The sequence below is a fragment of the Panulirus ornatus genome, chromosome 23, assembly GCF_036320965.1.
Source record: "Panulirus ornatus isolate Po-2019 chromosome 23, ASM3632096v1, whole genome shotgun sequence".
In the NCBI taxonomy this organism is placed as follows: Eukaryota; Metazoa; Arthropoda; class Malacostraca; order Decapoda; family Palinuridae; genus Panulirus; species Panulirus ornatus.
This window is the reverse complement of record NC_092246.1, coordinates 22,273,759-22,289,773: the sequence shown is the minus strand read 5'-3', so window position 1 is coordinate 22,289,773 and position 16,015 is coordinate 22,273,759. Positions and strand designations below refer to the sequence as shown.

General features: G+C 37.2%; 1 protein-coding gene across 7 annotated transcripts in view; it reads left to right on the top strand.

The window, feature by feature from the left end:
- ArfGAP3 (ADP-ribosylation factor GTPase activating protein 3) overlaps positions 1 to 11,608 on the top strand; it is a 56,546-nt gene extending 44,938 nt beyond the window's left edge. For 3 of the 7 annotated variants that reach the window (XM_071676825.1, XM_071676822.1, XM_071676821.1), the window contains 3 exons: positions 803 to 904; positions 5,435 to 5,459; positions 10,099 to 11,608. In XM_071676825.1, coding sequence (XP_071532926.1) covers positions 803 to 904; positions 5,435 to 5,443 — 111 coding nt within the window. In that variant the 3' untranslated portion in view covers positions 5,444 to 5,459; positions 10,099 to 11,608. The remainder of the gene's footprint in view (positions 1 to 802; positions 905 to 5,434; positions 5,460 to 10,098) is intronic. The other 4 variants (XM_071676824.1, XM_071676820.1, XM_071676819.1 and 1 more) reach the window with 2 other exon arrangements.
- The last annotated feature ends 4,407 nt before the right edge of the window (positions 11,609 to 16,015 follow it).

The following is a 16,015-nucleotide window of genomic DNA, read 5'->3' as shown; positions in this document are numbered from 1 at the left end:
GCACCAGTGTGTTACGGTTCCTTCTTTCAGAAATTGAAATAATAGAGAGGAGGGGTTACCAGCCCCTCTGTTCCTGCCCCTTTTATTTGCTTTCTATGACATGCAAGGAATACAGAGGTAGAATTCTTTCTCCCTTACCCAAGGGACAATGGAACTATATATCTAATAAAACTCTCTGGAGTCTGATGAACACTGTCTTGCAGTATTCTTCACCTATTAATTAAAGATTATTAAAAGGATTTTAGTAAATGAGTGGGGAATGCATTAGGAAATATTGTTTCCTCATCTTGTCTCTGAATACTGTTCAGTTTACAGTATATGTTTAGCTATTTAAAACATAAAACACTACATTATCTACTTTTGTAGCTGAGAGACTGATGTGGAGATTGCTGTCATATGAAGACCAGGTTATTCCTAAGGAAAGTTTTCTGCTGTATTGATGGTTATTAACATTATGATTTTGGTAAGGACAAAGGTAATTTAAGTAATTTTATTGTTAAACTAATACTAGGAAGCAAAGTATAAAGTTAAAGTACTTTTGTTTAAGTAGGCAACTTTATATTTTTTTGTTTTGGGTCTTTAGGAGTATTTTGCAGGTGTTTAATTTATTGAGAGTAGATAATATGTAGTACACAGTGTTATGGCTATTTTGCAGGAGTACTAAACAAAAATAGACATTTTATATTTGCTGAAGGCATTCAAAAAATGCATCAGAAGACAAATCTTCTGACAGAGGAAATAAATGTAGGAAATCACTAGATTTGTGTATGGTGGGATCATCCCAGTCCATCCTTCCCCACAGGCTCCAGACTTGGATGAGGTTCGAGAATCAGTGCGGCAAGGTGTGACCAAGGTGGCAGGCCGTCTGGGTAGCCTGGCCAACAATGTCATATCCTCTCTACAGGTACTGGAGTAATGGTTACATTCACCAGTTTGCTTGGGTTGGGCCATTTTCTGCTAACCTTTGCCAGTTAGGTTTGGCATCGTATTGGCTTGCTAATTGTGGTGCTTCTAAATCCCTTTCCTATTACTAGGGTGGTCCAGTGAAAGTTTGGGAAATAGCATTAGTAATGGTGGTGGATTGATATGGATTGGCAATGGTGGCTCTGAAAACTTGTATTAGCAGCAAGAATTTTTCATTGTTTAGATGATTGAAACTGAGTAAGAATTAGTGATGTATATAATGAGATTCATTTGATTTACAACTTGAGATATGTCATTTAAAATGTCATTTGAAAAAACTGACATCAGACAGTTTAATGTAGAAAGTGATATATAAGAATTCTTTGAATATGATTCTTAAGAAAAAATGATGTAGGTGATAATTGTTCAAATCATATGGAAAAATAGTAATTGATTTTTAGTTAAATGGAAAAAGAATAGTTTGTGGCTTCAGCATTGCTTTGAATTAGTTTTTTAATTTCAACCATAGTATCTTTGCTTTTATGTTGCATGGTAGATATTGCCTCCTGTTGTGGTACATGTTAATCTTGTCTGTTTGCTCTAATGATGCATGGTATGGCACACTTAATGCATGTAATGTATACCATGCATGTTTTCTAATTGATTAATGTTCCATTCCGTAACAGCTTTATCTTTTGTTTTGTCATGTATTATCATTTTATGTTTTCTTCTGCATCCTAGCAGTGTTTTGTCATGTATTATCATTTTACATTTTTCTTCTGCATATCTATGATACTGGTAATTGCTGCTCTTATTTCTGCTGTATTGGTAATTTTAAGCATTGTATCAGAAGTTATGATTTCAGCACCATTACAGCATACTTCATAACTGTTTTATTGATGTATTTACAATTGCAATTGCTATGCTGGAGCTTGCTGGCATTATGATTGCTGTTCAAAAATTGCTACCACAATAATTGTAATAATGCATACATCAGTACACCAGACACCATGCGTGCTTTACCAGTACTTGCAGTTGTTGGTATTGCAGTACTGTCATGTCTTATGCCTTCATTACTTGACCTTGATTTCAGTACCCTACGCTGTAACGTAAGTTGAATGATTTCAGAGATTTCAGCCATGACATACTCTTTTCATATATAGCCATAGTTTATGTGTGTGTGTTTGTGTTTGATTATGAATTGTGTGTTAGTGAGGGAACCTTACTCTTGTGTATGAATTGTGTGTTAGTGAGAGAGCCTTACTCTTGTGTTTACCCATCTTCTCATCCTTGTACCAAATGTATTTTACCATGTCTTTACTCCTATGTATGTATAAACACATACACCCCAAGATAAGCAAAGTACCCTTGTATCAGCCAGCTCTGCGGAGAGAACAAGTACCTGTGTTGGATGTGGGCTATCTGTTGCACCCAGGACTCAAACCCACATTGTCCTAACTATGGGTGGGCCAATGCTGTGTGTATGGCATTACATATAAAGCAGGAAATGAAAATAAGGAGAGCAAGAGAGGAGTGAAAGATGTAATGAAAAATAGGAAGAGAGAAGTAGGGAGAAGAGAATAAGACAAACAAAAGAGTTCAAGGAAAATGTTAAGAACAAAACCAAGGCAGAAGAAAGGACTTCTGGCTGATACTGCCATTGCATATGTAGACCTGACATCAGTTTTATCTGCCTCATCCCCCTTACCACACTTTAAATATGTAGGAACAATAGAAATGAAAGCAAAAATCAGGCAATGTCTAATGCTTAACCTTCTTACAGAAATAGAAATTACTGTGACTGATGAGTGGAAGCCAAGGAAAGAACTACATCCTATATGAAGAGGAAAGAATTGCCAGAGAGGGGAATTAGGATGATTGCTAGAAACTTCCAGAAAATATGAAAACAAAAAGAATTGAAATTTTGTAATTGGGATAGAGATAAAGCTGTAAAGATCACTTTCAAAATAGAGTATAATTGTCAGTCAGTATTAAGCAGCCAAAGAAAATTGCTTATCATTGGTATGGTAGGTTATTCATGAAGAATATATGATATATGGAAGGAGAGACAAGATTAAGGAAGAGAGTTTCAGCTCTACTACTGAAAGACAAACTGAAGTTTCAAGAACTAATAGTAGATGGTTCTTACAGACTGCACATATTGAGACAGAAAAATCTTAATTATGGAGAATTTTAGCTGCCAAGAAATTAACCAGAAACTCTGAATTCATATGGAGGAATAGAAATGAGGATAAATTGATTCTTCTAATGTATTCAAAAAACTTTCCTTTTCCAACTTGTAACAGAGCACAGTAAAGTCACAGGAGCAGATATATCATTACCTTTAAAGATCTCACTAAGTTTTCCTCTTCAACCCTCAAAATTAATATTTTTCAGGAAAGCAGCAATGAGTCATAGAGTAAGTAAGTAAGGGGGCAAATGTTCTAGATACGTTTAGAGATTGTTATCTGAGAGGGCAAAAATGGATATGTTTAAAGATATAGTGTTATATGGAGGCGAGGCTTTGCAGATGAGTGTGGATATTTTGGAAATTAAATATTTTAGGACAACATGTGGTGTGGTGTGGTTTGATTGAGTCAGTAATACAAGGGTAAGAGAGAGGTGTGGTAATGAAAAGAATATGGTTGAGAGCTGAAGAGGATGTGCTGAAATGGTTTTGACACTTGGAAAGTGAGTTTGAAAAGGTTGACAAAGAGGATGTAAGTGTCAGAAGTGGAAGGAATAAGGAGAGCGGGGAGATGGAAGGATGGAGTAAAAAAGATTTTGAGAAATTGGGGCCTGAGCATGGAGTGGGGAGATGGAAGGATGGAGTAAAAAAGATTATGAGCGATTGGGGCCTGAACATGCAAGAAGGTGAAAGATGTGTACAGGATAAAGTGAACTAGAATGATGATAGATAGATAGGTAGATAGACAGACACAGTTTAGTACACTGTCTTCCTTCACTCTGTATGGTTTTACAGAATCTATACTTTCACTCCGCTTCCTTTCAAACACCATTTCTTTACTTTTACTTGTATTTACCTTCAGTCTCCTACACTTACATACATCATAAAACATACTAACAACCTTCTGCAACTTTTCTCCACTCCCTGCAAACAACACCGAATCATCCACAAACAGGCTTGCCACTAGCCACCATATCTCACCACTACACTCCATCTCTGCATCCCTTTTCCCTAGTTTTGCTTTCATCTCTCTTATAGCTCTATCCATATATATATCAAAAAGCCATGTTGATATCTCACAGCCCTGCCTATCATCTACATGTATCCCAAAACTTTTGCTCAGCTCTCCATCCACTCTTACACATGCTTTTGCTCCTTTATAGAAGGCTTTTACACCATCCAACGTTGTCCCTCTATACCATATATCCTTAACGCATTCCACTCAACTCTGTCATACGCTTTCTCCAGATCCATAAAAGCTGCATACAACTCACCCTTCACTAAATACCTTTCCATGGTCATCTCTGTTACAAAAATCTGATCTTCACATCCCCTACCTTTCCTAAAACCCACTTACTCTTCACTTATTCAACATTGAATCACTTCCATCTCTCTTTCAATTATTGTTCTTGCATACACTTTTCCTGGTATACTTAACAGATTTATACCCCTATAATTGCTACATTTTACATCTTTAGCAACTTTTCCTTTGAATAAAGGAACAATAATAGCTTTCACCCAATCCTCAGGCACTACCCTCTGTTTCCATGCTAAACTACATAAAAGATGCATCCATTCTATCACACTTTCTCTGCCATACAGAGGTAGTGCTTAGAGCCAATGAAGAAAGGCCATATATGCTCATATCCGTTCTTATTATCATTATGCATTATTAGTATCATTATTATTATTATTATTAGTATTAGTATTATTATACTTGATTGCCCTTTCTCGAGTCATTGAGGTAGCGCCAGGAAACAGACGAAGAACGGCCCATCCATTCATATACACATACATATACATAAGCGCCCACACACACACATATACATACTTATACACATCAATATATATTCACACATATACATATGCATACACAGATATATACATATATACACATGTGCATGTTCATACTTGCTTGCCTTCACCCATTCTTGGCACCACCCTGCCCCACAGGAAACAGCCCCATAACCCAATATCTAGGGACTCCTGCAGCTCCAAGGCTGGTCTGCACTAGTTTATTATATCACAAGACCTTTCATACCCAAGATGCAACTTTCAAAGTGTAGACATTGAACACTAAGTCCCCAGTTGTCCTTAACTCACCTCATACAGACTTATACATAGTATCACCACAAATCTTGAACTGTGGTCTGCCTCATGTATGTGGCCATTCCCTCGAGCACAGCATGAGTCCCCTTGAAAGGGGATTCTAGGGCAGGAAGGTAAGGTAAGGTAATATTCATTTATTAAGCATATTAAATATTCCTATATGTATGTAGAATATCTTTAACTTGTCTTTAATTGGCTTAGATACTAACCATGTACTATTTTTTTACTCTTCAGAGAAAATGATGAAACACTTAGCCTAGTAAGTACAGCCTTGCATGTGCATGAATAATGCTTTTTAATGCATGCAAATTTCTTAATATGCATGATATATATATTGGAGGAAAAAATAGTTAGATTTCATACCTCCCATGGGATATATATATTCTTCGTATCAGGATATATAAGTTTAACTCTCATACCCCAGTCAGGAATTATTTTGCTTAGTGTCTTTTTATTGTTTTTCCTGCTAATTATGTTTGCATGTTTGCTGACTGAAGATTACTGTTATTGCCAGTAATGGCAGCTGAGCTTGTTTTTCTTAAGAGTAAGATATTTTGTATTGTCCATAAAGTTAGAACATATTGAACATACTTTGATGTCTTTTGTGCTTCTCAGGGAGATGCAGACAAAGTGCCTTAAACCCATTTTAAGGACTTGTTTGACTGACTACTGCATGTGAAATATTCCATTTAACAAGATATATTTACACTTTCAGTCCTTAAGGTTGTTAGTTACCAGTGATATACATTGTAAACAAATCCTTGTTACATTTTCAAAGCCAGCTTTTAGATGGCATTCACCCATTGTGTACTTCACTGCCTCTCCAAACAGAAGAAAACTATAATGCTGTCTCTCATATAAACCAAGACAAAAGCCTCATCTTGCTGCAGAGACCAGTACTTTTAGTATCATTATTATAACAACCCCTGGACCCCTCTTTAGAGGGTCCCTGCAGCTTCAAGACTGCATTCAGTCAGGAGCAAGGAAATGATGGACGATCATGGAATGAGAAGCTCCTCAACAACACTGAACTCCTTTTCATCCACTGGTGCTGATACAGCCTTGCCAAAATTGACTTTAAACTTGTGGTGAAGTAACATGCAGGTGGAGTCCAGCAATACCATACTATCCCAGGAACCTTTCGTTCTTGTGGCACATAGGAAACTGGCTACATCCACCAAGTGGGACCTTAGGGCAAGAAGTTAGGTATTGTTTGTTGGCATGAGGTAGATGCAGGACACTTAAGAAGTAAGTGTTCTGTGTCTTCAGAATGAGGGCTGTGTCTTGGGCATAACAGGTCCTGTGATATGTCAGTCAGTGTTTTTCATATTGTAGAGATTAGTTGTGTAGAAAAAGCAGACAAGAAAATATCATTTGCACATGCCCAAGCTGTTTAGGTTTGGTTGCATGTATGTGATGAGGTATAAATTAAGATTGGGTTTGGAGGGTGTTCACATGGTGCTTATTGGGTATGCATTTAGATGCTATTTTGTTTGTATGGGTAGGGGTGACTTGTAACTATAGATTGCTAGATTGTGAAGCTGGGGTTAGTTTTTGTTTCTGCTTGATATTTGGTAGTTGGTTATGGTATGATTTCGGTGGGAGGGGTCTAACGCTGTTGCAAAGAATTGGCTGCTGGACATATTGAAGTGAGATTGTGTTGGAAATATATTTGTTCCATTGTGCATGTGTTGAATGCTTGTGGTAGCTAGGCATCCATTTATTGTTCTTAGGATCTTGTATTTTGTGGGTTACAGTTTTGTTATGTTTTTATATGACAGGCATGATAACCAGGCAGGTAAGATATAGATTAGGGTGGGGCAGATGAATGTTTTTTTGATGTTAAAGGATTCTTTTTCTTAACCAAAGCTGGTACCAGTAAGTATTCTGAGGGCAGTAAGTCTGATTATGGCCTTTTATGTTGATGTTCTTAGTGAGGGGAGTAAGTATATGTCATATGTGATATCAAGTATGGTAGGAGTTCTGCTGCGTGAAAGCAGTAAACCATACACGGTTTTGGGAGGGTTCAGGTTGGATTCATGTCCATCTCAGGTGAATATATTAAGAGAGGGTTTCTGTGGTGATGTAGATGCTCCATTTCATGTGAGCAGATATTTTAATTGCATGGTGGTGTTGCATGTTTGTTATTGCTTAAGTATCATTATGGTGCTATGATGTGATTTTGAGGCCATCTGTTTATGAGAGGACTTTCTCATTGTGGTGTGCAGGGGATGACTAGAGAATATAGTAAGGGATTGAATGGACAAAGAACTGTTCCCTGGGAACTCCATTGTAGAGCTTGAGGATTTTGGAAGTGAAGCTCCAGGAGCCACATAAAGGGGTCTTGGGGTTCTATAATGAGACTATTTGTAAGTGAATAAATGACAGGATATATGCACTAGAACTAGACAAGACAAGGAGAAGAGGGAGACCAAATTGGAGATTGAATTTTGTGTAGGTTTTTCATGACTTTCTTGTTCAGGGGTGTGGTTGATGTGAGGCTGATTACTGAGTAGTGTTCGTGATTATGTTTCTGTGTTTGTATGAAGGATTTCATTGGAATGGGTCAGGAGTGCTGCATGAGTTGGGGGCTGGACTGGTGTATATCAAAGTTGGTTGTTGTGGGTCTTGTGATTCACTTTCTCTTGGAAGGAATGCCAGTTTTCAGTTTGTCTTTCAGTAATTAGGTTAGTTATGGTGTTATTTAGAGTTTGAAATTGTTCTCTGTTCTCTTTAATAGTAAGTAGTTATGTGTGAATTGGTTTCTTTGCTTTATACTTTGTTGCTGTCTCCCACGTTAGCGAGGTAGCGCAAGGAAACAGACAAAAGAATGGCCCATCCCACCCACATACACATGTATATACATACACATCCACACACGCACATACATACCTTTACATCTCAACATATACATATATATATACACACACAGACATATACATATATACACATGTACATAATTCATACCGTCTGCCCTTATTCACTCCCGTCGCCACCCCGCCACACATGAAATAACCCCCTTGCATGAGCAAGGTAGCACCAAGAACAGATGACAGAGCTTTAGAGGGTAAAATCCTTAATTGGCTCTTTGCTCTGTTATTTATTTTGGAAAGTAATAAGGAGAGGGAGGATTTCCAACCACCCACTTTAGTATACTGGGTCAACATGCTGACAGTTGACTGAACCAGTGCATACAAAACATCTGGGGTAAACCCCTGAAAGTTCTGTGGGGCCTGGATGTGGATAGGGAGATATGGTTTCAGTGCATTACACATGACAGCTCGAGAATGGATGCTCCTGGCTCTACCCCACTAAAGTTGGGGTAGCAGTCAAGTATGAAAGAGGGAAAGAAATATATGTGTATCCACAACCAGGCCTCACAGACCTTCCATGGTTTTCCCTGGCTCCTTCTTATGCCTTTCATATGCCATATTCATATACATAAATACATACATGTAGCATAAATGAGATGGCTTTAATTAGGACATTCAGTTGCCTGTGCCATCTTAGTTAACATGGAAGAAATTAAACTGCTAGATAACCTCATAGTTTTTGATGGCTGAGGCTCACTACCTGATGAACTCTCCTGTTTGACACCAACACCACCTTTCCTTTTTCACTATTATTAGTTTCTCGATAGAAATTAGAAGAACTATTCCTTTATCCTCGGTGTTCACATCCACATCTGCATATGCATGCATGTCCACACCATTGTTAAATATGACATCCAAATTAAGTTTTCAGCTGACATGTAATGTACTGTCATGTAACTTCATATGCAGATGCATATTAATAAACCCTTCAGCATCTTGACAAAAATAGGTTTCCCAGACCTACATTTCATGTCTGAGAAGCAAGCTTCATATTCAGAGATTACTTAGGTTTTTCATCCTCCTTTTTGTAGAGACGCCTCCAAAGTATCTTTTATAACCCTTTAAAAGTTTTGCTGTTTCATGTTTTGAGTGTTATCTTCCACCTAAACCTTCCTTTTTCCTTTTTCCTTATCCCTTCACCATTCCTGTTCGTACTCCATTATGTATTTTTCCAGCTGAGATTTAATACAGTTGTTGTATTGGTAAAGATATTAAAGATATTAAACACCTATAGGTATAACATAACAATATCACCCCATTCACCACGACACTCATTTTTCTGCTTGTTTTAGTACCTTTCGTAGATTCAGTTTTAGTAAGTTTTATCCTCAAAAACATAGTTTCATTATCAGTATTAGACATAGCCTATGACTGCATCATGCATTGCAGGACTATCATACAATAACTACAACAAAAGGGCACTTTTTTATGCTCTAAGACTTGAACATATGATTTGTCTGAAGAGGAGGGTCAAGTGCATTAGGGTCATGTGTGATTTTCAGGTGTAAAACATATGGTATTTGATTTAATGAACTGTATATGTGAATAATCATATTTGATGTACAGGAGTCACAGCAGGTCCTGATATATCCATTGTGATGTTACTTGAGAGTATTTACTCTTAATGTTATCTTGAATTATTCGATGTTTCTTAGTTTCTGATACTTTAAGTATAGTTGCTAGTGTGAAATTTATAGATTATGACTTGTGCAGTTACCTTGGAAAATGTTCAGTTTTCTGATTGCACTTTAATTCAAACTGTGAAACAGATTATTTTCAGCATTTGTACTTTTGATTCATATTCAGCTTTGTAATAATAGGCCTCTCAATTGATTACTTTTGCTCAGAGTTAAGTTGATCGATAGAATTTAAGGACGTAAGAATATATATATACTGGATACCAAGGTGTTAATTAGAACACCTTAACTGACATTTCATTAATAATCCCAAAAGCTTATTTTTTTCTTTGAAAATTTTTGGGTACTGTGTTATACTGTAACAATGTATGATTTCATTTCTTTTCAGGACCGATACATGTAAAGGATCGTGGACTTAGTGAGGACATGTTGTAATATACCCCCTTCTGCCTTTTTTTCACATCATTGTATTTAGGTCCAAAAAATATTTCGAGCTTCATAGAGTGTCTTGCTGCCTGCCAAGTGAGAGGGTGACACTTTTTTCTTTGCTACCCATAATATTTATCAGGAATTAGTTTTTATATCAGTCTAATTTTTTGTATTTATAATGTGATATAGTGTAATGCATACAGTATATCGTACCATATCATGCAATTATTTATCATGTGGTATTGTTTTTTACTTCGTTTGAGCTTAAGTGCTGATGCTTGATGTATACTGTGATGTGTTTTTGAAGTGTAAGGAATTTTATTGTTATCATTTGTACAGAATTTATGTTAGACTAAAATTGTTTGATATGAGTGTCAAAAAGGGTAATATGTGCATTTTTTTATTTTTTTTATTTTTTTTATTTTTTTTTTTACCAAGTAATGCATGAAAATATTGTGAACTTTGTAAGGCCACTGTTCAGTCACTAGCATAGTATATGAAAATGGCACCTGAAACTGATTGATATACTTAACTAAAATACTTTATCATAGCAAAGATATTTTGTTGTTCGCAAGTGTAAATGTTTCTTTTGTCTCTAAATCTGCCTGGCCTTCTTTAGAGATGCGTAGGAATAGTTAAAACTCTCGTTTAAACTTCAAAAAGCACTTAAAGTATCATCTTGAGTGTCAGAATATAAACTATGGTAATTTTTATGAGATTGCATTAAAATTATTTGAACCAATGAATTGATTAGGTAGTTTTACTTTTAAATCTGACCAACTAAGGATGGAATGCTTGCAGCAATTTGATCATACTGATATTTTATGAGAAAATTAATGTTAAACCCAATAATATCTTGAAGATTTGACCTGAAATCACCTTTGGATAGGTTATACACACCAGAATGAAGGCATGACTGAATAGGTTGTACTTTAGTATTTTTATTTTTATTATGTAAAGTATGTTCAGTGCTAATTTAAGTCTTTTTGTTTTATACCAAGTTTAATTCCTAAGTTTATTTGAAGCTTTTTTCTGTCTAGATTATATATATATTCAGAGAACTAAAGAAATGAAGCTCAAGATTCATAATTTATAAGTTAGCAAGGAGGTAATTCCTACAAAGTGAACTCAAAAGATGTCCACGAATCAGATCTTGAAGTATCAATCTTACTAAGGAAGTATTATGAGGTACCATTCCATGCCACTTAATCTTTTGGTTGTAACTGCTGCCTTCATTGACAGTGATTTTACTTCCTAAGAAGATCTAAGACATTTGCTGAATTTATGTATTTTTTTCAATAAGGCATAACTAGATATGAATATTCAAAATGGAAATTATTGTGCCATTGTAATACTTTGTCCATACCCCTTTGGTTTTGTTTTCCTATGTTAATTTCTATATTACTCAAAGTATCACTGTGTTATCTTTATCTGGTAATAAAAGGGATTGGGAATAAAAGCAGATTTCATATAGATTTTTCTTTACCTCCATTAACCTTTCTGTAGTCTATCTATCAATCTATCTATCTATGATGCCTGTTCCCTTTGAGAACTCCCACAAGGGAGTGGCAACAGCAATAGTCTCCATAACAGAGTCTTCATAACTGGAGAACTCCAGTGCCACTTCTTAAGCTTTAGTACCTCACCTTTAACAGGCCAGTGGCAGAGAACAACTTAGCACAGTTTCCAGAGGCTCCTTCCTACTGTTCTTACTGATTACTTCTACTTAATGAGTTTAGCTAATTTTCCAACCTACTTCTACCTAGTGCTCCCACTTAGTGTTTCTACCTACTGCTGCTACCTAATGTTTCTACCTAATGCTCCTGTGTGATGTTCTTACAACTTGTTCTTGCTATTTTGCCCAGAGGCAGGGCTGGCACATAGTGCTCATCGAAGAAAGAGTTATATAAGTTAAATGTTGTTAAGCATTATGCTTGTCAGGGAAAGATTGTATGTGTATTGACAGAATGTCAATTCACATGTGGGTGAGGCAGAAAGAAAAGAGCTACTAGGGTCAAAAGAGTGCAGCTTGACAACCACTGAAGTACTGTAGAATTTTGTAGTATTGTGTAATTTTACATTCGCACCACATTTTGTAAAACTGCAGTAATTTTGAATATTGATATCATGTCAAAAAAGCTGTAACTGATTTAGGAGTTACCTCTCCTTAATTTTTTTGCTCTCATCTTTGGTATTGTAATGATGATTATTGGCCATCATATTATACTGAGATAAAGCGGCAGATGTACAGTCTGTTCAAAGTTTAAGTCTTTAGACATGTATGAAGACCACTGAGCTTCCACAGTTATGCATTCCAAATTAATTGATCATGTACATATCTGTGATGATATACAGAGATACAAAATCCAAATCTGAAATTTATGTACATAACTTTAGACAGATGTGTATTTGGACCAACCATGGCACCATTTTATAGTCTATAGACTAGGTTATCAAATGTGGAATATAATAGTACATTTGAATATTTCGAGATCATGTTGTTGGTATTTGTGTCAAAATTTATAAAAAGTATTTGCTAAAGCTTTTGTGTAACTAATCAAGCAGAAAAATTAGTTGCACTAGATTTGTATGTGAATCATTAATGTGCTTATCCAAATATAGTATAATAACTGAATGATATATTGTTGTAATTTGCATGATACAGAATTTAAAGCTGTAGAGAGAGTACTAATGAAAGACATGGAACCAATTTCACAGATTTCAAGGCAATTATTAACTGGATTCATTCTAGATTAATATGGGTAAAACTGAAAGTTGATGGAGAGAGATGGGTGATTATTGGTGCATATGCACCTGGGCATGAGAAGAAAGATCATGAGAGGCAAGTGTTTTGGGAGCAGCTGAATGAGTGTTTTAGTGGTTTTGATGCACAAGACTGGGTTATAGTGATGGGTGATTTGAATGCAAAGGTGAGTAATGTGGCAGTTGAGGGAATAATTGGTATACATGGGGTGTTCAGTGTTGTAAATAGAAATCGTGAAGAGCTTGTAGATTTATGTGCTGAAAAAGGACTGGTGATTGGGAATACCTGGTTTAAAAAGCGAGATATACATAAGTATACGTATGTAAGTAGGAGAGATGGCCAGAGAACGTTATTGGATTACGTGTTAATTGACAGGTGCGCGAAAGAGAGACTTTTGGATGTTAATGTGCTGAGGGGTGCGACTGGAGGGATGTCTGATCATTATCTTGTGGAGGCTAAGGTGAAGATTTGTATGGGTTTTCAGAAAAGAAGAGAGAATGTTGGGGTGAAGAGGGTGGTGAGATTAAGTGAGCTTGGGAAGGAGACTTGTGTGAGGAAGTACCAGGAGAGACTGAGTACAGAATGGAAAAAGGTGAGAACAAAGGAGGTAAGGAGGGGAGTGGGGGTGGAATGGGATGTATTTAGGGAATCAGTGATGGCTTGCGCAAAAGATGCTTGTGGCATGAGAAGCGTGAGAGGTGGGTTGATTAGAAAGGGTAGTGAGTGGTGGGATGAAGAAGTAAGATTATTAGTGAAAGAGAAGAGAGAGGCATTTGGACGATTTTTGCAGGGAAAAAATGCAAGTGAGTGGATGTATAAAAGAAAGAAGCAGGAGGTCAAGAGAAAGGTGCAAGAGGTGAAAAAGAGGGCAAATGAGAGTTGGGGTGAGAGAGTATCATTAAATTTTAGGGAGAATGAAAAGATGTTCTGGAACGAGGTAAATAAAGAGCGTAAGACAAGGGAGCAAATGGGAACTTCAGTGAAGGGGGCTAATGGTGAGGTGATAACAAGTAGTGGTGATGTGAGAAGGAGATGGAGTGAGTATTTTGAAGGTCTGTTGAATGTGTTTGATGATAGAGTGCCAGATATAGGGTGTTTTGGTCGAGGTGGTTTGCAAAGTGAGAGGGTTAGGGAAAATGATTTGGTAAACAGAGAAGAGGTAGTAAAAGCTTTGCGGAAGATGAAAGCCAGCAAGGCAGCAGGTTTGGATGGTATTGCAGTGGACTTTATTAAAAAAGGGGCTGACTGTATTGTTGACTGGTTGGTAAGGTTATTTAATGTATGTATGATTCATGGTGAGGTGCCTGAGGATTGGCGGAATGCTTGCATAGTGCCATTGTGCAAAGGCAAAGGGGATAAGAGTGAGTGGTCAAATTACAGAGGTATAAGTTTGTTGAGTATTCCTGGTAAATTATATGGCAGGGTATTGATTGAGAGGGTGAAGGCATGTACAGAGCATCAGATTGGGGAAGAGCAGTGTGGTTTCAGAAGTGGTAGAGGATGTGTCGATCAGGTGTTTGCTTTGAAGAATGTATGTGAGAAATACTTAGAAAAGCAAATGGATTTGTATGTAGCATTTATGGATCTGGAGAAGGCATATGATAGAGTTGATAGAGATGCTCTGTGGAAGATACTAAGAATATATGGTGTGGGAGGCAAGTTGTTAGAAGCAGTAAAAAGTTTTTATCGAGGATGTAAGTCATGTGTACGTGTAGGAAAAGAGGAAAGTGATTGGTTCTCAGTGAATGTAGGTTTGCGGCAGGGGTGTGTGATGTCTCCATGGTTGTTTAATTTGTTTATGGATGGGGTTGTTAGGGAGGTGAATGCAAGAGTTTTGGAAAGAGGGGCAAGTATGCAGTCTGTTGGGGATGAGAGAGCTTGGGAAGTGAGTCAGTTGTTGTTCGCTGATGATACAGCGCTGGTGACTGATTCATGTGAGAAACTGCAGAAGCTGGTGACTGAGTTTGGTAAAGTGTGTGAAAGAAGAAAGTTAAGAGTAAATGTGAATAAGAGCAAGGTTATTAGGTACAGTAGGGTTGAGGGTCAAGTCAATTGGGAGGTAAGTTTGAATGGAGAAAAACTGGAGGAAGTAAAGTGTTTTAGATATCTGGGAGTGGATCTGGCAGCGGCTGGAACCATGGAAGCGGAAGTGAATCATAGGGTGGAGGAGGGGACGAAAATCCTGGGAGCCTTGAAGAATGTGTGGAAGTCGAGAACATTATCTCGGAAAGCAAAAATGGGTATGTTTGAAGGAATAGTGGTTCCAACAATGTTGTATGGTTGCGAGGCATGGGCTATGGATACAGTTGTGTGCAGGAGGGTGGATGTGCTGGAAATGAGATGTTTGAGGACAATGTGTGATGTGAGATGGTTTGATCGAGTAAGTAATGTAAGGGTAAGAGAGATGTGTGGAAATAAAAAGAGCGTGGTTGAGAGAGCAGAAGAGGGTGTTTTGAAATGGTTTGGGCACATGGAGAGAATGAGTGAGGAAAGATTGACCAAGAGGATATATGTGTCGGAGGTGGAGGGAACGAGGAGAAGTGGGAGACCAAATTGGAGGTGGAAAGATGGAGTGAAAAGATTTTGAGTGATCGGGGCCTGAACATGCAGGAGGGTGAAAGGCGGGCAAGGAATAGAGTGAATTGGATCGATGTGGTATACCGGGGTCGACGTGCTGTCAATGGATTGAATCAGGGCATGTGAAGCGTCTGGGGTAAACCATGGAAAGTTCTGTGGGGCCTGGATATGGAAAGGGAGCTGTGGTTTCGGGCATTATTACATTACAGCTAGAGACTGAGAGTGAAGGAATGGGGCCTTTGTTGTACCTGATATTTAATAAAACTTGGATGTCACACAGCTTATTGATTCATTTGGATATGAAAAATAAGATAGAATTTGTGTATAAATTGATTTATAGTAATTTCTCTATGAGTATAGGCAGATTGTGAAGAAATAATTAGAATCTTTCCTGTCTTCCTGTAGAATGGAAAAGGAATGTTAATAACAAACCATTTCTTTTACTGATTTTGACACATCTTTATTTACCTGTACTATTATACTGACCCATAAAAAAGAAGAATGGTTTTAATTCCATAATTTCTTGGAGGAAGTG